Genomic DNA, 21,531 nt, shown 5'->3' with positions numbered 1-21,531 from the left:
AGGGAGAGACAGACATGGGGTACACAGAGGGGTAGACAGACATGTGGGGAGGGGGGCACAGAGGGAGAAAGACATGATGGCAGAGAGGGGTGTGTGTGCCCAATGCTACCAAACTACTGCTCCAGGACAAGTCCTTGCCACAGCTCATTCCATTCATCAGGCAAACTGGCTTATTCCTTGACACATTACTCATTACATGAATCTGTTTCTGTTACTTTGTTGACCTGGGTGATGAATAAAGACATCAATACAAAGCTATATTGGGAGACCAGCCCATACACTGTCGCTGGTCCTCCGGGCCGCCAGGTGACGCTGCGCCTGCGGCGCTAACCATCCCTCTTCCTCGCCTCTTCGTGACGTCTCTGCGAGAGAGACGCCGCCTCCTCCTCCAAGATGGCCGCGCTCAGTGAGGGGTTCACGTTGTGCGCACTGCTGCCCGGTGCCGGGGGCCGCCCCGAGGGGCTGCTGGGGGTGGAAGCCGGCGGGGAGCCGGATAGGGTGCTGGTGACGGATACTCGCAGGGCTGTCACGCTGTACAAGGTACGGGGGAGGGGGGGCGGGAGTGTTGGTGAGGACCCACGTGTGTGTGGGGGAGGGTGTCCTTATACCAGGAGCCCCCCCCATGTCAGTATAAGGAGAGACCCCCCTTCCCCACACGTCAGTATAAGAGAATTCCCCCCCCACACACACACACGTCAGTATAAGAGAACTTCCCCCCCCCCACACACGTCAGTATAAGAGAACTCCCCCCCACACACACGTCAGTATAAGAGAACTCCCCCCCACACACACGTCAGTATAAGAGGAGAACTCCCCCACACACACACACACACACACACACACACACACACACACACACACACACACACACACACGTCAGTATAAGTGAACTCTCCCCCCCCCACACACACGTCAGTATAAGAGGAGAACTCCCCCCCTCCCCCCACACACGTCAGTATTGTATGTCTTTATTTATATAGCGCTTCACAGTAGTGATACATGTTGTAATCATAAATAACAGATAATATAAATAACAGAGCATGGGAATAAGTGCTTCAGACATAAAAGTAACATTAAGGTAGAGGAGTCCCTGCTCCGAGGAGCTTACAATCGAATTGGTAGGTAGGGAGAACGTACAGAGACAGTAGGAGGGAGTTCTGGTAAGTGTGTCTGCATAAGTATAAGAGGAAAACTTCCCCCCCCCCCACGTCAGTATAAGAGGAGAACACCCCCCCACCCCCTTACTATTTCTCTGGCATCGATCACGTCACGTCATGTAACATAGCAACGCGTTGCCATTTGAAGTCACGTTGTCATGGTGACGCATTGCCAGAAGCCGGAGAGCAGTTAAGAGACATAGAGGACTCGCGCGCTCCCCCCGTATTTTATTTAAAGGTGGGAAAGAACGCAGGGCCTCTGTAAGCGCCGCGCGCCCCCCATATTTTATATAAAGGTTGTGGGACAGAACGCAGGGCCTCTGTAAGCGCCGCGCGCCCCCCAGTCTGCAACCCCCCTGTCTTTGTTGATAATTGATACCCACACTGCTCTTCCCTAGCCCAATAGAGATGCTACAATTCTTTTGTCCGTGATCGATATCTGCAACCTACAGATGCTGTGATACATCGTTACATGATGTGGTTCTGATTCTAGATCTAACATTTATTTTCTTTAGGTATCGGATCAAAAGCCTCTCGGCAGCTGGACAGTGAAACAAGGCCAGAACATCACCAGTCCTGCTGTATGCAATCACGAGACTGGAGAATATATCGTGGTCCACGATGACACGGTAAGATGCTTGCGTCTGGATTTCTGCATCTCTGGTTGATGCCTTTGCGACTCTGTGTTTATAAAAGGGGAGTTATAGCACAAATCCCTTCTTATTGGGTGGTACTTTCTCGGTAGGGGCAGAGCACACTTGGTATAGGTGATATCAAAATGTGTTTGTTTTTTTGTGGTCATTTCTTTGTAACGTGTGGCGGTGAAGTGGTTAATAAGGTACCTTTTGGTTACTAGGAACTTTCTGGATTAAAAAAAAAATCGTGGATTTTTTTATTTATTTTTTAACTGGACACAAGTGGTTAACGTCACGGTTGCATGTAATATTACTATTCAGAACGCCACTGATTCTACTGTAAACGAATGTCATGTTAATTGCATAGTATATTCATATACAAGCATACCCCAGTTTAAGGACACTCACTTTAAATACACTCGCGAGTAAGTACATATTGCTCAATAGGCAAACGGCAGCTCACGCATGCGCCTGTCAGCACGTCCTGAACAGCAATACCGGCTCCCTACTTGTACCGAAGCTGTGAGCAAGCAGGGAGACTGACGATTGCAGTACAGTACATGCATCGATAAGTGGTGAAAAGGTAGGGCTTCACTTTAAGTACATTTTCGCTTTACATACATGCTCCAGTCCCATTGCGTATGTTAATGCGGGGTACGCCTGTAGTACCTGTTTCCTGCATAAAATAAATGTCTTGTTTCAGGTTTTGAGGATATGGAAAGATGACGATGTAAATTTGGATAAAGTGTTTAAAGCAACAGTAAGTTTTTATTTGTTATTTTGTTACCTCATTTTTCTGCGGGTGGTCTTCATTGCACACTCTGGCAGTTATATGGTTGCCGTTAAAGCAGCAGTCCCACCTGCAGACTTCCTTGGTGGGTGTTATGCTAATCTGGGGCCCGTCTGGTTCCCGAGCTGCAAAGGGTTTTTGTTCACCAGGCTTGGAATCCTCTAGCTTTGGGTGAGGGGGGGTGAGGGGGGAGGTTTTCTCTTTTTACCTGGCACGGCTACCGGCCCCCAAGGGATTTTTTTCAGGAACGTACGGTGTTCTGAGCCTTCTGTGCTGAAGCGGGGATATCCTGAAAAGCTGACCTGTTGGAGGCTTGTGGACTGGAGTTGAGTTCCCCTGCTCTGGGGCGCAATGATGTCACTTATTGATCTGACATAAGTTCAGAGAGCAAAATACTACAACGGCCATTATTGTTGAATGAAAAATATTCTGTAAATGAATAAAACGCCCTGGTTTCTTGTGTGTAATCACTGGAATGCTGTTTATTTTTTCTTACACCCATTTTTTTTTCCGTGTTCTAATCTACAGCTCTCAGCAGACGTATACCGTGTCCATACGTGCCCTGACACTGAGCCACTTGTAGTGTTCAAAGGAGGGGCTGTGCTGTTCTTGGACGCGTTGCTGGCAGATCCACAACAGGAAATTGAAACCATTCTATCGGGAGAAGAGCGGATTCGGTAAGCTACCTGTGTCTGGTGCTCATCTGCCTGTGTAGTCTTCATGCTTTTCAATGCAGCTCAAATCATCCTTAGTTGAAGACAGTAGGTAACTATATTCTGTTCAGGTTTGTCACTCCAGGGACCCTTGAGGTTCAGGCCCCGTCTCGTTCCCAGAGCCCAAGAAATTCAATTTGAGATGAGGATGAAAAAAAGACAATGAAACGTGGTTCATAAAATTAATTTCCTGCCTTATGGAGCAACCCGCACAATATCCTACATGTGTGTTTAAAATAAATCAGTTCTATAGTATTAGATACTTGCTACTTCTTTATTAATTTTTTTTTTTTTTTCCAGCGCTTAATGCCATTTTTTATTAGTTTTAATATACTGAGCATCCTTTGATTTCTATAGCAGGCTTTAGCCACCTCCCCAGCAAGATCTTTGTAACACTTTCCGGTTTGGGATCATTTGTTGCCAATATTCCCAGCAGTTTGAGCTGCAAACTGTAACAATAGACAATGTTACCTTAGTAATATAAGAATACATTGTAGCTGCTGAAGGATTGATTTTCAAACTGAAAGGCAGCCATTTAGTGAACCCCGGGAAGCAGGATCTTTGATGGATTACAGGAGAATTAATCGGTCGGCAATTAAGGTAATTCGTTTTAAATAAATACAATCAAAGGCTGCGTATATTAAAACAAAAACAAAATATTATTTTAATTTAAGCTGCTTGGATGGCCTCTTTTTAATTGGTATCAGTTTTGTTGCAGATTTATTACACTTGTGCTTCCAATTTAAATATGTCAAGGATTCCGTGCTCCCTTATATCTGCCATTCATCATCGTGTTTTGTGAATTGTAATTTTATGGAGGGACATAGAAGATGCTGGTTTATAAGCAGCAAGGTCCATACTGGTAATAAACGTTGCTTATATATTTAAAAAAAACACACGTAGGCTATTGCTTGGATTGCTCCTTTAACCGATGCTCTCCAATGCTTATGTTTCCTATAAGTGCAGAATTTAAATGGCTTTCAGGTGCCACTGAAATGAGACGTTGAGTGAGATCCTTTCCTTTGAATCCGTGACACACGTTTTATATTTTTGAATTGAGCTCTTAGTCTTTCCAAATATTTATTTTTATTTATAGATGGTCAAAGATGTTTGTGGAAGCAGGACAGTCCGTATTGGTGTATATTACAGAGAAGGTAAGAGATGGCACTCGCATTTCTGCTCAAGGATGTCTTCTCTCGAACCCTTTTGTATCTAAAGCCCTCTTCCTGCCTTAAACCTTTCTCACTGACTGCCCACACCTCTGGAATGCCCTTCCCCTAATATCCAACTAGCACCCTCTCTATCCACCTTTAAGACCCACCTTAAAACACACCTGCTTAACGAAGCATATAAGTAGCTCCGTTGATACTAAACACTTCATACATAAACCCTGGACCCTTGCAGACGCACTTACCAGAACACCCACCTACTGTCTCTGTACGTTCTTCTTACTTACCAATTAGAGTGTAAGCTCTTCGGAGCAGGGACTCCTTTTCCTAAATGTTACTTTTAGGTCTGAAGCGCTTATTCCCATTGTGTGTAATTTGTATTATTTGTTATTTATATGATTGTCACGTGTATTACTGCTGTGAAGCACTGTGTACATTAAAGCTGCAGTTTAGTCTTTTTTTTTTTTTTCTTCAATAGTTTCATGTGGGCAATCTCTAATTACCTAAAAAAAACTGCATAGCTGCCGGTCAATTCGTTCTCCGTCTATTGATCGGCAAAGTTTGGCGACATCTTTAAATATGGGGAATGTAAATCGTTGCTATAGGAACAAGCATGCTTGTTAAAATAGAATACAAGAAAATTGGTCTTTCAAAGTTGTTGTTTTTTAAAACAGAAAATGCTAAAAGTATTTTTTCTTACTACAGAACTGATTTATTAAAAAAAATACACATGCAGGATATTGCCTGAACTGCAGCTTTAATTGCGCTATATAAATAAAGACATTACATACATACATACACATAAATACAAAGACATACATAGATTTATTACTATTGCATTATTACTATAAGGAATTCCAGCCTCTCTCTCTCTCTCTCTCCACTTTTCAGGGCCGGGATTGTTTTGTGTGTGTTTGGAAGTTCAGCCCCCGGATTCTTCTCCTGAGGTATAAACTCAAACGGTACACGGAGGATTCCCGCGTGTTACATTTCTCCGGGTCGCTGAATAACAAAGTGTTCACGCTACTTATTTTATGTAAGTAACTTTATCAGCTAGCATACATCATGTCCAATTAATCCACTTATATATTTCTGTAATTGCTGCATTAAAGAAGTATGGATTTGCAGATTACAATGGCTTAGTAGCTTTGCTCTTGGAGAAAAGATGGTGTGTGGGTTGGTAACATGATTTGATTTGCTTGGTAAATGGTACAAATTAAGTTTTAGGGCTACACTAGTTATTTTTTAGATGTTTGTGACCTCCATGCACTTGGAAAAGTGTGTGTGTGTGTGTGTGTGTGTGTGTGTGTGTGTGTGTGTGTGTGTGTGTGTGTGTGTGTGGCGCGCACATGTGTATGTATATTCTATGCAGTGTTCACTAAAAGGCATCTGAAATCTGAGTGCGCATGACACAATGTGAGACACACTACACCCCCTCCCCACACACACTACACCCCCTCCCCACACACACTACACCCCCTCCCCACATACACACACTACACCCCCTCCCCACATACACACACTACACCCCCTCCCCACATACACACACTACACCCCCTCACCACACACATACCACACACCCCCTCCACACACACTACACCCCCTCCCCACACACACACACTACACCCCCTCCACACACACACACACTACACACCCTCCCCATACACACACACTACACACCCTCCCCATACACACGCAGACTACACCCCCTCCACACACACACACGCACACTATACCCCCTCCACACACCCTCCACACACACTACACCCCCACCCCCCAAATAACAGATATAGTTGAGTGAAGACAGGAAAGCAGGGGTTAACATGTTCGATTGAATAAAACAGAATTCATTCTAATAAATGACATTGGTAACCCTTCACATAATGTAGGAACCTACTTTATTTGCCACCTCCTTTCTGCATTCCCCTGTACATAATGTCTCTTCTCTTCCTCCAGGCTCTAACGGGCATGTGTGCCAGGTCTTCGTGCCACTCGTTCAGTCCGATCAGGAATCAGAGGGACTCTTGCCCATGTCACTGCTGCTTCAGCTGCCGGAGCCCACAGACGTCGGTGCTGTCGCCATACTTGACGAGGCCCACATAGCCGTTCTGGCGGCATCGCCTTCGACGAAAAAGGGTAATTTGCGAAAACATCGTTTTTTCCATCGCCTACTATTTCTTTTTTTGTGGGGTGTTGCTTTCCACGAGGGTTCAACAATATCTCGGCTGCGTGATTTCTTTTTGTTTTAGCTTCTCACATGATGTTCCCAGAAGTAGTTCTGCCAGCGAATGCAGTTTCGAGAAAGTATAACGCCTCCATGCACTTAAGAATGAATTCTTTGTGTTGATTGGTGTATGTCTCCTGTTTCCTGCAGACTGCCTTTGTATATGGAATACCAAGTTTCAGACGTTACAAGCTACGAAAGATTTATCCCAGAAGACTAGTGCACAGGTAAAAATATATTACGTTCTGTTACTGCTAATAAAACCTTGAGAAAACGGTGACACGACGTGTATGATTTTTTCCCCTTTTTGAAGTGTGTGTTCTATGCCAGCTCTGCTGGTTGTTAAAGGGGAATGGAACATCGGTTTAATATAACGTCACATATATAACACCAGCCTAAGAGAAGCCAAGAACACGTGGCAGAGAACGATCTATAGTTGCATTGTAATTCAGGCAGGTGGACAGACCGGCTCCTTCCATGTGTCATTTCTTTAACATCTTCCTTAAAGCTTCAGTTCAGTCTTTTTTTTTTTTAATTCAGTAGTTTCATGTGTGCAATCTCTAATTACCTAAAGAACTGTATAGCTGCCGGTCAATTTGTTCTCCATGTATTGATCGGCGAAATTTGGTGACATCATTAGATATGGCATATGTTTTTCTTCTGCTTCTGTCACTCAGTGGAAGCTCATGAATATTCATGAGCACTCCTGCACTGACATGTGCTAGTGGGAGGGCAGGGCTGACAAAGGGGTGTGCCAGGGCTTGACAGGACATGAAGGGGCAGTGCCTTAGCAAATGGCTGTTAAAATAGAATACAAGAAAATTGGTCTTTCAAAGTTGTTGTTTTTTAAAACAGAAAATGCTAAAAGTATTTTTTCTTACTACAGAACTGATTTATTAAAAAAAACACACATGCAGGATATTGACTGAACTGCAGCTTTAACATCAGTGTATTTCTGTAAAATGTATAGTACATGCTATATAAATTAACTTGGTATATTTACCAATGATAATATATAAAGTCATTTCCATATTGCTTTGTGGAAAACAAAGACCAGATCCTGAGCTCTACCAACTGGGATAAAATGTACTAGTGACATGTTTATATTTAAAACCCAAGTCTGTGCGACAAAGGAGTCATTTGGTTGCATCTTTTGATCAAAGTATGATTCCTTTGTCACAGACTTTGGTTCAAAATGTAAACACGTCACTAGTATATTTTAGCCAATTGGTAGGAGCGCAGGGTCTGTTTGTTTTCCATATATGTACGGCCAATCCTTTTACCCGCAGCGTACTTCATATAAGGGAGCAGCGCAGGTAATATGTACGGTCTTCCATATTGCTTTGAAACTGAAGTTGCTCTATCTTTAGGGGAGGAGTTGACCTTGAGAACTGAGGTGATCCCTGTCCGTACCTGAAGTTCTCCGTGTTACCCCGGGGTTGTACATTTTTGTGTTTTGCAGCTTTGGCACCACGGAGATAAGCTGTATTTGCCGCACGGGAAGACCATGGCGGTGGTGCCGTATCGCTGCGAAACGTCTTGTTTGGCGTCCGCTCTTGGGAAGTGCAGAAACCTCCAAAACTCGGGTATGACTTTGCGAGCAGCTGTTGACGGCCTGAAGCGGGGGTGGCCGACTCCAGACCACCTGCAGGCCAGGTATTGGGGATATCGCTGCCCCGGCAGAGCCACTGATTGTGCCACCTTTTTGCTGACGCAGGGATATCCTGAAAAATCTGACCTGTGCCTTGAGGCCGCCGGGCTGTGCGTCCAAGGAAACCTGATCCGTCTGCACATGTTTTGTACAAGCGGCTGTATGATCTTTCAATGTCTGACCTGGGCTTCCAATACATACCCCATGTACATTTTAACGGATGTGCGTAGCGTGTATTAGAGAAGCTCTGTTGCCTAAAATAAGACTCGCTGAGCTGTGTTTCTTTTTGTCTTTCAGTCCCAGAAAATGTATCGGTTGTAAATTGGGACATGTTAGTAGGTGATGAACCAGAAGCAAAGCAATCGGACGCTGGTTCCAAAAGAAGTGTAAGTTATCTACGGCTCACTGGTTACCCTGCGGCTGCAGTGCACTTTGCTATATACATCACTCGATTGCAAGCTCTGCGTTGCGGCGACTCCTTTTCGTAATGTGTATTTTGGTGTTTGAAGCGCGTATTAGGTCTCCTACTTTCACACGTGTGTTACTGCTGTGACGCGCTACATTCATTTTGGGCAGGGATGGGCGTAGCGCAGAAAGTGTTCCCAAAGTGAACATGCTTCAGTTATTCTGGGGTTGTAACAGGAGTTCTACATTCTGTACAGGCGGCCCTCGCTGTCCGGCGGTCCATCATCCGGCGCCAGGTAATGCATTCCGCTGAACGCATTATCCGCCGTCGGAACAGACTGTCCGGCGCTCACCGCTGCGGATTAACATTGGATTCGCAATCCGACGGTGGTTTGCGGGACGGAATCAGACGGATAGCAGAGGACCGCCTGTGCATACAGCATGCGAGATAAGCACTTCAGTCGCTGTGATATGGAAATGACTGCATTATTTCTTCATCCTCTTGTCCAGAACATGATTCAAAGGAAGTAAATGCAGTTCATACCAGACTTGTTAACACACAACGCACACGTTCCCAGTAAGCTCAAACCCCAATACCCAGTGTGTCTGTGTGTGAGATATGTGGTGGGTATTGGGGTTTGAGCTTACTGGGAATGTGTGTGTTAATTCAATTTCTAACTGGTAACAGTTGTTTGGGGGTAAGTGGCCCCTCCTCCCAGAGCTCGCCCCTCCACACCTTTTTAACTTGGGAGTTGTTCTCATTATGCTGTCTGGACAGGACTCACTGTGGTTGTTCCCCCTCATACAGAGGTAAAAGGGAAGGGCTCACAGTGTAGTGTTAGGACCTGCAAATTTGGTTATGCCTTGACGTTGGTATGCAGGCTTATGATGCTTTGGCCAAAGGGTTTAACTAAATAACCAAGGAAATATTATTATTGAAGTATTTAACTTTATACTTATTACCAGTGGTCGACAAATGACCAAAAAATCTACTCGCCGAACAAAAAAATCTACTCGCCACCTAGTACCACACGTGTGGTGCTTGGGCCAACAGGAGCTTGCCACGATGTTAAATCCACTCGCCCGGGGCGTGTAAATGTATAGGTTTGTCGAACACTGCTTATTACCATATGTTTTATCAATTGGATGTAGCATTGGGCTCCCCTGTCTTTTGTTGCATACCATATTTAGGCAGGATATGTATAAAGTTAGGCATAAGAACGGAGGCTTGATTTTATGGCTGGAGCAGTAGTTGGGTCACCATAGAAGTAACCCTTTTGATACCAGAGGCAGTAAAGGTGTCGACATGTCCAAAGCAGGACTGATTAAATGGGGGGGGTCTTTATCCGGCGTCCCGCTCTGTTCTACACCTCGATACTCGGCGGGAAGAAATCAGCCAGTGTGAGGTGCCTGAGGATGTCTGTGCTAAATAGCGTTGGCCTACATATTCTATGTATTACTTCCTGGTAAAATATTTTATAAATAAATAAATAATATGCTGCATTATTGTTGTATATTAGGGCAGGGGGGCTCAACTCTCTGTCTTTAGCTCGGGAGGCTCAGTCGAAGACTGCTAAAAGTAGTGGCTGATTGAGCCACCTGTGCTGAAGCAGGGATATTCTGAAAATCTGACCTGTTGCGGGGCCTTGAGGATTGGAGTTGAGCACCCCCTGTATTAAGGTGTTGACACAAATACTGAGCTGTCTTGTTTGCCAGCAAAATGGTTTTATTGTTTAGCTGTTGCACCGATTCCGTTTTCTTTTATTTGCCCAACCAACATTGGTTTTGTCTTATTTTTAAAAAAAAAATTGTATTTACCCTCCTAGGTAGAAATCACGGGGTCTGCGGAACGGAAGCGTGTTAATTTCAGCTCCGGGGTCCCCCTGCCCCCCGAGATACTTGCATCTGAGAGTGCTGCCGGTGTCTCACTTGTTTAAATGCCCTCGAGCACGCAGGCCAATAGGAAGCCACTTGGGAATGACATCACGGCTTCCTATTGGCCGCGCAGGGCCTTTAAACAGACCTTTTTCTGTGCTGCTGCCAGCATCCCCTCCACATGGAAGTATCTCAGGAAGCAGGAAGGACCCTGGTGCTGAAATCAACGAGGTTCTGCTTTGCAGACCCCCTTGCTCCAAGCCTAGTATAACCCAGCCACTTTAAATCCTGATGTACTTAAATATTGACTTTACGGTTGTTTTTACATTTTTTTTTTGTACTCTTCAGACGCGACAGACGAAGAACAAAGAAAATACAGCGCTCAGCCGAGACGCCCCACTTCTCATCACGGATATCAAGGTGTGTAAAAGGACGTTTATTTTGTATGTGTAACAGCCTTTCTACGTCCAGGGCCCAGCTCTTGGAACCCGCCCTCGGGGCCGAGAAACTGAGCTTTACGCAGGATCTCTACCTATAGGACACGGGAGGTCCTCACTGCCAAATATCAGCCCTATTCAGCGTGGACTCCCATCTCCCACTTGACAACGTATGTTGGAGTAGAGCAGGGCTGATGAAGGGCGTCCATGTAACACTGACGCTTTCATTAAACGCATGCTTTGCCGTTTCTCAAATTTTATGACGCCTAACTTTGACGGTGAAAAGCACGGCAAGTATCGCAAAGAAATGCCGACGTGCTGCCCGTGTGCGATCCGCTTGTATCCGTCTCGCAATATCGCAGCCGTCTGTTCAGGTAGAAAAATGATTCACGATGTTGGGTGTGTTTCTGAAACGGCCGTTTATGTATATTTTAAATAGTCTGAGAAGTCAGAATCTCTAAAATTACAAACAAAAGAGAATTCCATCGACTTATCTGGTTGATAATGAAAAACTCTCCGGTCCTTCAAAACCCTGCATGTGACGGCCTTTTTACATAGTTTGTTTTCTAAATTCTGGCGGGTGCCGAGTATTTTTCGCGTCCCACACAGCATCTGCGTCTTCTTGTTTACAGAATTCTACCCCTAGTGAAATACAAGAGTTTCTTCAGCGAGTTGCGGTGGACACGGAATTGCCAGACTTTCAAATTACCATTGGAAGAATAACCATGGGCGTGGTGAGCAGGTGCCGGGCTGATCCCACGTTTCACCCGCGCGGTGCCCTGGCGCAGCTCATAAAGACCAATAGATTGTCCTATAGGTAAGGAATATTCCCCCCCCCCCCATTGCCAACCATTAACCGCTAACCGATGTATAATAGTACTAAGCAACTCTATACCATCCACTCGCCCTCACCTCACATGTCCTACTCGTAGCGTGAGCAGTCATTCTAGTAGTTGGACGAGTGGAGGATATAGTTGCATGTAGACACGCAGCTATGGCGCTGTTACAATAACTGCCACGGTGCACATCCAGCCAACTGTATGCAGACTCCATATAGAAACCAAAGAACGGGGGGGTGGTGGGGGTACTTGGGGAAACGGTGTAGAAATTGAGTAGCAGAAGATCAACGTTCTCGGTCCTACTTTGGACCTTTTATCTTGGTAAAGGTCCAAAGTAGAACCAAGGCGTTGATCTTCCTCTGTTACATTTTGACACCGTTTCCCCAAAATTCCGGAGTGCCGTCTGTTCCGTGGTTTCTCCTATTAGAATTACTAGTGCGCTGGTCATGAAATGTAGGGCCTTCCCATGTTTACTTATTTGGTATATCCCTGTATGCCAATTTTTTTTTTTTTAACAAATCCATTGTATCTGCCATCACAGTCTCCATGGGTAATGAATCCCACATTGTGACTGCCCTTACTGTAAAGAACACTTTCCTTTGTTGCTGGTGAAATCTCCTTTCCTCCAACCTTAAGGGATGACCCCGAGTCCTTTGTCCTGCCCGTGGGATGAATAGTTCTCCTTCCCCCCCCCCCCCTGCACTTTTAAGACCCTTGATATCCCCACTCTTCTTTCTGTCCTCTGTAAAGAAACCACCTCTGCAGTGCGTTTGCAGTTTGGCTTGACCTGCTTTTCTTCGTCTTTCAGTTTATGCCCAGATTTAGTGACCTTCGCTTTGGGGAAGCCTGACGCCTACTTATTACAGCTCATCCTGCAGCATTTTCCTGATGTCCCTGAGGCCGTCATCTGTGCTTGTTTAAAGATCTTCTTAAGGTGAGTCCAGTCTGGGCATCCTACACGGAGGATTCGTTGGCGTCATGTTTCAACCACTTCTCTGCCGCAGTGCCTCGCAGTATATTAATGACATGGCGCAACTTTTGGCATATTTTACAGAAAAATCACTAACGTTTTCAAGAGCAATTCTAAGGCTGTCAAGGTAGATTATTACATTTTAAGAACGATTTGATCATCTAATAAATATTTGGAATTGGTGAATATTTGGACTTGACCTCATCAAGAGCATAGTTACAACATGGTGTTTAGCGACGAAGAGAAGCGCGTTAAGTGCTGGAGACAGAGCAAGAATTATGGTGCAAAACGCTGACCTCAAATGTTTCCTGATAAAGGGCGGTTGCTATGATCACTGAAAACCCTAACGCGTAAAACAACGTGTCGTTCATGAGCGGTAGCAGCTGGGTCAGCGCGTTATCGGTTATGCAGACGGTGGCGTTCTCGTGTGCGGGGCGCATGTTTCAGCGGGTGGACATTTTGAACTATATCGCAATTTTTATAGCTATGAAGCAAACTTTATAGCAGGCCTGCACAACTCTAGCCCTCGAGGGCCGCAAACAGGCCGGGTTTTTAGGATATCCCTACTTCAGCACAGCTGGCTCAATTAGGGGCTCAGTATGACTGAGCCAGCTGTGCTGATTTAGGGATATCCTGAAAACCTGGCCTGTTTGCGGCCCCTCGAGGACTGGAGTTGTGCAGGCCTGCTTTATAGCAATTTTAGTGTTTTCAAATTAGATCATAACACCTTCTATGAGTTACGAAGGAAAAACACTTGTTTAATGAAACTGAACCTCCCACAGTATATCTAGTTGACAAAATACAGTGACATCAACTTGCTTAACATCAGCACATGTCTATATTGTGCTTCTTATGTAGTGTTAATCTACATAGACCTAAATAGTGCACATTTTCATGGGGATTAAGCGAGAAATATGAGATGATGAAAAACAAAAGGGGTCCCTTTTTCTGTTTTTATGTAGAGATATATTTATACAAGCCATTATGTAACTTGTTTTTATTGGTCAAATAATCCAAATAGGACCAATGTTATCGACAATTGAGGTTTAGGTGAATACCGCGTCTAGCACACAGAAAAGACCCAAAAGATGGGTCAAAAAGAACCCCACTAATATGCTCTCGTTGCAGGTATTTACAAATCTCTGGCAATAGTAGCCAATTTATGTTTACCTCCTAAAGGTCAATGATATAGCCAGAGGGAAGTGTAAAATATACCAAAAATAAAACAAACTTTATCAAATCTATCCTTAATCGTCTTTGTAATGAAGTGAATGCAAGAGTTCTTGTTTTCATGCTTGGTTTTACTTCCCAGCGTCAGCGAAGACAGCCTGACAGACGCCCCCCTGGACCTGGAGTCTGTCCTCTGTTATATTGACGTGGCAGAGCCTTGCAAAGCGCCTGAAGAGAAGGCGGCCGTGATACAGAACGGCTTCAGCCCGGTTACGTTGGAGGAAGATAGTTGTGATGTTCAGATGGTAGAGAAGTCTTCACCGGACACAGAAAAGCCGATGTCTCCGGTCAGCATCAAAAGAGCCGCCCTTCTGTATCCTTCACACCGCTTCTCATTCTTGCAATGCCTTCCAAAATAATGTGTGTATTCCGGCTATTAGTGTTGCAATTCATCTGTCCAATAATCCATCTGCTCCTCATGATTGTAAGCTCTGCTGGGCAGGGACTCCTCTTCCTAATATGTCTGAAGCACTTATTCCCATGATGTATTATATTATTATGTCCCGTGTATTACTGCAGGGCAGCGCTGTGTACATGAATGGCGCTATAGCACTACAGATATAGATGCATATGCCATATCCATGCACTGTATTGTGATTTTGCATCTAGACGCTGTGTGTGTGTGTGTGTGTGTGTGTGTGTGTGTGTGTGTGTGTGTGTGTGTGTGTGTGTGTGTGTGTGTGTGTGTGTGTGTGTGTGTGTGTGTGTGTGTGTGTGTGTGTGTGTGTGTGTGTGTGTACACACAATGAAAATATTATTTCCATCTATATTCTAAGGATAAGGCCCCGGTCTCTCCGCTGTAACGCGCGCCCGGCGATATTGGCGGCGCGTTCAGCCGATTCCCCGGTCTGCAGCTCAAGAAAGACCGGGGAGGGCGTGACGGGGGTGCGGCCATGACGTCACCCGGCAGGTTCGCCCTCATTGGCTGAACCGCCGGGGGGCGTGCCGTATCGCTCGACGCGAGTCCTGCTCTCAATTCTATTGAGAGCAGGAGCAACTCTCGTCCGAGCGCTGCGGCCCCCCCTCGCAGCGGGCCCGGCGCCGTTGAGAGGAGGGCTCTCGTGCGTGCGGCGGACGCTGTAGTAGGCAGCGGGGGCAAGGCCTAAGATTCATATAAGGATTGTTAAGGATATTGAATACATTCTATTTATAAAATGTGTTACCAGGAAGTAATACATTGAGTTACCTCTCGTTGTCAAGTATGTCCTGGGCAGAGAGTTATAACAATACACGGTTACATGAAATGAACAGCGCTTATACAGTCAACTCACAGACATTTCATGGACAGCTACACTTGGAAAATTGAGTACCGCGGATAAAAGGGCTGGCGACTAGCATTTCTTGTTGCATTTCCTTAATATCTGCACAGAAACTCTATCCTCATTTCAGCGTACAGCGAGACTTTCCTTTTGCCTCATCTGAAAGATCTGTCTGCTGATCAAGTGATAGTAAGTATTCCTTGCCCCAAATTCAAACGCCTTCCTCTGTTCCTCCCTCTGTTGGTAGCGCGCCCCCTTTGCACAGTGCATGGCGGGCGCGTCCCTGGCAGCGACGGTTGCATTGGGGAAGGGGGACTTGGTAGCTTGGTATGGAAGCACCACTGGGGATTTAAGAGAAGTGTTCACAAAGCATGGCATTGATTTAGCTCTTATAGGCCAAACACGGAGCAGCTGTGTTATTAGTCAGGGAAAGAAGTGTTGAATGCTTAAATATATATCAAATAATCTGACTGAGATTAATCAAGTAGAATTGACAAATTAAAATCCACTCAAACATGTAGTGTAGTATGATACAGGCGCTGTGTACATGACCCGGTTCTGACGGTACGTATATCGGGGCTCTTCAACCAGTTCCTCAGAAGGTCCAGATAAGAAAACATTTAGGCGTAGAAGGGCGACAAGCTTATTGTAATGCCATGTTAGATGCAATTAAAGGCTTGCCAACGTTTCAATGTTTTGACAGCATTTATACCACCTACCATATATATTTACATTGCTGTAATATAAACGTGAGCTTCGGTGTGTAAAGTGCCCGTAACTGCCTACGCCGAGATTGGCAGGAGCAAAGAGCATAAGGGGTGAAGCATTTCACGGGCCGCGTTTGGGAGGCAGGACGCTAGTTGAAGAGCCCTGATGAGCATAGTATTAGTATAGGCCTGACGCGATGTACTTAGTATTACTATAGGCCTCACGCTATCAAAAAGTAGAAAGTGCATTTGTATTTTGTTGAGGTTTAATGCTTGTTCTCTTTGTACCCAGTTGTTCCTCAAGTACTTGCAGTACCTGTACGTGAAGTGCAGTGATAATGTGACCATAAACCTTCCAGGAAAGCATGTTCCAACCATCAACCAGGTAACACAGCAGTTAGCATAAACTATACTGTCTCTCTGTGTGCCTGTCTCTGTCTCTCTCTGTGTGCCTGTCTCTGTCTCTCTCTGTGTGCCTGTCTCTCTGTCTCTCTCTGTGTGCCTGTCTCTCTGTCTCTCTCTGTGTGCCTGTCTCTTTGCCTGTCTCTCTGCCTGTCTCTCTCTCTCTCTGTCTCTCTCTCTCTGTGTCTCTGTCTCTCTCTCTGTGTCTCTGTCTCTCTCTGTCTCTCTCTGTCTACCTGTCTCTCTGTCTACCTGTCTCTCTCTGTCTACCTGTCTCTCTCTGTCTACCTGTCTCTCTCTCTCTCTGCCTGTCTCTCTCTCTCTGTCTTTCTCTGCCTGTCTCTCTCTCTCTGTCTGCCTGTCTCTCTGTCTCTCTCTCTGGCTGGGGCCATAGAGGGGGTAGCAGGGCTGAGGCGTGCTGACGCTGAGGCTCGCCTGCTGAAATCTGCGCGATTTCATGCCCACGCAGGCGAGCCAGCGGGCGCGATCGGGAGGCGGGGGAGACTGAGGGAGGCGGGGCAGTGACGTCGCTGGGCCAATCGCCCGCGACGTCACGGCGCCGTGACGATGATGCTGCTCTGCGCTGATTGGATGTTTTCAGCCGACAGCGCTCTGAAAAACAGTTTGGCTGTCGGCTGAAAACTCCAAAGCCTCCGCACGCCTGCGGACGCTCACGTGAGCCCCCTCTAAAGACATCCTCATGGAGGATGCCGGGGCTCAGCGCGGAGCGTCCGCACAGCTCAGCACGGACGTGCCTTCTATCGACTCAGCCTCTGTCTGTCTCTCTCTCTGTCTCTCTCTCTGTCTCTCTCTCTGTCTCTCTCTCTGTCTGTGTGCCTGTCTCTCTCTCTGTCTCTCTCTCTGTCTCTCTCTCTGTCTGTGTGCCTGTCTCTCTGTCTCTCTCTCTGTCTCTCTCTCTGTCTCTCTCTCTGTCTCTCTCTCTGTCTCTCTCTCTGTCTCTCTCTCTGTCTGTGTGCCTGTCTCTCTCTCTGTCTGTGTGCCTGTCTCTCTCTATGCGCCTGTCTCTGTCTCTGTCTATGTGCCTCTCTCTCTCTCTGTCTCTCTCTCTGTCTCTCTCTCTCTGTCTCTCTCTCTCTGTCTCTCTCTCTGTCTCTCTCTCTGTCTCTCTCTCTGTCTGTGTGCCTGTCTCTCTCTATGCGCCTGTCTCTGTCTATGTCTCTCTCTCTGTCTCTCTCTCTGTCTCTCTCTCTGTCTCTCTCTCTGTCTCTCTCTCTGTCTCTCTCTCTGTCTCTCTCTCTGTCTCTCTCTCTGTCTCTCTCTCTGTCTCTCTCTGTGTGCCTGTCTCTCTCGAGACAGGAGTTGAGCACTCCTGTACCAGACGTGTCGCTGCACCTTTTGCCCTTTTTTGTACGTTTAAGTAACACCTGGCCTGAGCAGGGGTAGACTTCCCCTCTTAATAGAGAGGATTTGATACCTTTTCAACCTTCTCTTAATACATTTTTGTATCTGTGATTTACCCTAATGTAAACGTGCTGGCTATCCTCAGATTATGGACTGGATGAGCCTGGTTTTGGATTCCCATTTCACCGTGGTGGTGATGTTGCCGGAAGCGAAGAGACTCTTGTGCAATTTGCAGAAGTTTGTGAAAAGCCAGGTGTGTGTATATAACGGCTCACTGCGGAAGGTTCTGGGACCGGGCTAGGTGCGTTCTCGGTCTGAGGCCAATTGAGGCAGGTGCATGAAAAGAACATTTGCAAAAGAGGCTTCCATGCGAGAAGTACTTCTGTCCTATGCAACAGCGATGGGGCAGAAACACTTACGAATACCTGTTGCAGACATATCAGAAAGCAAGCCCCCGCAACAGGCTAGGTTTTCAGGATATCCCAGCTTCAGCACAGGTGGCTCAATCAGAGGCTCAGTCGAAGGTTGCTGGGACTGATTGAGCCACCTGTGCAGAAGCAGGGATATCCACACAAATGTACTTTTCCACCCCATACCTTACACCTGCTGTACAGACCAAAGTTTCTGAATGTCTCTCTGCGATATCATCCTGGATGGCCCTCCGCCGACTGAAACTTAACGTGACAAAAACAGAGCTCCTCGTACTTCCTCCCAAACCTGGCCCTACTACCTCCTTCCACATTACTGGTGGAAGTGCTATCATTCACCCAGTAGCCCAAGCACGCTGCCTAAGGGTCACACTCGACTCCTCTCTCACATTCGCCCCTCACATTCAAAACATTTCTAAAACCTGTCGCTTTTTCCTCCGCAATATAACTAAGATACGCCCTTTCCTCTGTTGCTCGACTGCTAAAACTCTGACTCAGGCCCTCATTCTCTCCCGTCTCGATTACTGTAACCTCCTGCTGTCCGGCCTCCCTGCCTCTCACCTGTCTCCCCTACAATGTATCCTAAAAGCTTCTGCCAGAATCACTCTACTCTTTCCTAAATCTGTCTCGGCGTCTCCCCTGCTGAAATCCCTCTCCTGGCTTCCTATCAAATCCTGTATCACACATTAAATTCTCCACGCTTTTAAAGCTTTACACTCTTCTGCCCCTCCTTACATCTCAGCCCTAATTTCTCGCTATGCACCATCCCGGCTCTTGCGTTCTGCTCAAGGATGTCTTCTTTCTACCCCCTTTGTATCTAAAGCCCTCTCCCGCCTTAAACCTTTCTCACTGACTGCCCCGCACCTCTGGAATGCCCTTCCCCTCAATACCAGACTGGCACCCTCTCGACCCACCTTAAGGCCGAGTCCATACAAGGATAGGCCGTGCTGAGGCGTGCGGACGCTCAGCGCTAAGCCCCTGCATCTTCAATGAGGATGCCTTGAGAGGGGGCTCGCGCGAGCGTCCGCAGGCGTGCGGAGGCTTTGGAGTTTTCAGCCGAGTGCCAAGCTGTTTTTCAGCGCGCTGTCGGCTGAAAACCTCCTATGAGAGTGGGGCTGCGTCAACGTCACGGCGCCGTGACGTCGGCGCCATGACGTCGACGTCAGTGCGTCGCGGGCGATTGGCCCAGCGACGTCTCTGCCCCGCCTCCCTCATTCTCTCCCCACCTCCGATCGCGGACGCTGGCTCGCCTGTATGTGCGTGGAATCGCACAGCTTCTGCAGGCGAGCCTCAGCATCCGCGCGGTTCAGCCCGGCTCCCCCCCTCTATGGCCCGGGCCTAAGACACACCTGCTTAAAGAAGCATATGAATAGCTCCGTAAATATTACTAGATACATAAAGCTTGGCCCCTTGCAGAAGCACTTGCCAAAATACCCCCCTCCTGTCTCTGTATGTTCCTCCTACACACCAATTAGATTGTAAGCTCCACGGACCAGGGACTCCTCTTCCTGAATGTTACGTTTATATCTGAAGCACTTATTCCCGTGATCTGTTATTTGTACTATTTGTTATTTATATGATTGTCACGTGTATTACCGCTGTGAAGCGCTATGTACATTAATGGCGCTATATAAATAAAGACATACAACACAATATCCTGACAACCTGACCTGTTGGGGAGGCTTGAGGAGTTCAGCACCCCTGCCGTAGAAGATAAGCTTTCAAAGTAAGTGGGGGGAATAGTAGGACGAGGAGAGGCACATTTTTTCTTCACTGTGTCACTGCAGCTTCCCATATAGATACAGTAGTAGGAAGTCAGTAATGATTGCAGGTGCGAACACAGGTGCATTTGCCGATTCTCTCAAGAGCTATTAAATGCATGGCTCGTTTGAGTGAATAATTCTTTATCAAGCGGGCCATTGGTTACAAAGTTCTGCACTGCATCATGATTGCTATATAATTAATGTGCTCCATCACCGACCATATAAACGTACAGCTTATGCAACGCACTTTTATCTTTTTATTTTACTGTCCACTCGTTTATTTTTTTATATTTATTTTTCCTTCTCTTCGCTCAACAAGATGAAGTTTTATTCCGAACTCAACAAGATCGAAGGGAGTTTATCAGAACTACAGAGAAAAAACAAAAGGAGAGACTGTGGCCGATATTCCATCGAAGTTCTGGAGCTGTTCTAACGAACCTGAAGTTGAGCTTCTTTTAATCGAACGCCCTCCTGTTTCCAGTTGAGAACCCATAAACTTGTCGTATTTATAGTGCCATCATCGGCTCCTCTGGGACGTTCTGTTTCATCGACTGCACCCTGCTTCCTCCGTACGTCCTTGAATACAGACATGTCACGTGTGGACAAAGAGAATCAAACAAACATGTTTAAATGTTGGATTTTAACAAGCCTTAAACTATGTTGGTCAAACTTCTAATTTCATATTATTGACATTAGCTGTGGGGTCTTTTTTTTTTTTTCTTCTCAACCTGACCAGAAATACATGTTTTAAATAGAGTGACATTGTTTTCTGGTAGTGTTTCTGCACCAGGAGATCGGGAAACCCCTTTTTGTTATTGATTGGTATAAGATAACCACTCGCGTCCTACATTTGAGGATACTGATCCGTCTTGAGCTGCATTTCTTAACCGGTGGGGCAGAGATGGGCAAAACATATTGCTGTAGCAGACTAGGAGTATGTATGGGTAAGATAAAAGTATAAGATTCTGACACGAGATGAAATAATTACTCAAACAAGTTATGGTGTGTACAAAAAAAAAGGCAGATCAATAATAAAGATAATTTTTGAGCATCGTCACGTCTCGGACATAGCCTCTAAACATGCCTTACCCCATAATTACACAGCCTACAGTATTCCCACTGCAGCCAGGGACGCTGGGTAATGACATGCAAATGGACAGGTTGGGAGTTACCTTTTGCGTCACTGAGTACTGTGGGATTATGGGAGAATGTTTGGAGAACTGCCAGAGATGTAAATGAGCTTCATCATTACTGTGAATAGTTCTGTTGCGGAGTTCTTGTTGTACAGGACAATATCTGGTTGCTTTAAAGTCTTTTATACCAAATGTGTCGGATGTACTGTCAAAAGAACCTTTTATCAACCTTATGTTGGTAAAATGTATTACTTTCCACTTGACAAACGTTAACACTTTTTAAACAGAACGCAGACCCTTTTCAATAGACAAGAAGAAAATTGCCCTTGTATTAGTGGCACTAGGGGTGCAATGGAAAAGAACAGAGAATAATTGATATGTT

At 45.9% G+C, this 21,531-nt stretch overlaps 1 protein-coding gene across 1 annotated transcript; it reads left to right on the top strand.

Annotated features, from left to right (window-relative positions):
- The first annotated feature begins 370 nt into the window (after positions 1–370).
- Positions 371–21,069, top strand: NOL11 (nucleolar protein 11). Its single transcript, XM_075579963.1, has 18 exons — positions 371–540; positions 1,673–1,786; positions 2,496–2,552; positions 3,111–3,259; positions 4,392–4,449; positions 5,356–5,500; positions 6,421–6,600; positions 6,839–6,915; positions 8,151–8,274; positions 8,637–8,725; positions 10,968–11,039; positions 11,689–11,873; positions 12,704–12,829; positions 14,178–14,408; positions 15,465–15,543; positions 16,354–16,446; positions 17,971–18,078; positions 20,336–21,069. The coding sequence occupies exons 1-18, from the start codon at positions 394–396 to the stop codon at positions 20,447–20,449; spliced, it is 2,148 nt and encodes a 715-aa protein (XP_075436078.1). The 5' UTR covers positions 371–393; the 3' UTR covers positions 20,450–21,069.
- Positions 21,070–21,531: the final 462 nt, after the last annotated feature.

The sequence above is a fragment of the Ascaphus truei genome, chromosome 22, assembly GCF_040206685.1.
Source record: "Ascaphus truei isolate aAscTru1 chromosome 22, aAscTru1.hap1, whole genome shotgun sequence".
NCBI lineage: Eukaryota > Metazoa > Chordata > Amphibia > Anura > Ascaphidae > Ascaphus > Ascaphus truei.
This window is presented reverse-complemented; position numbering and strand designations above follow the sequence as displayed.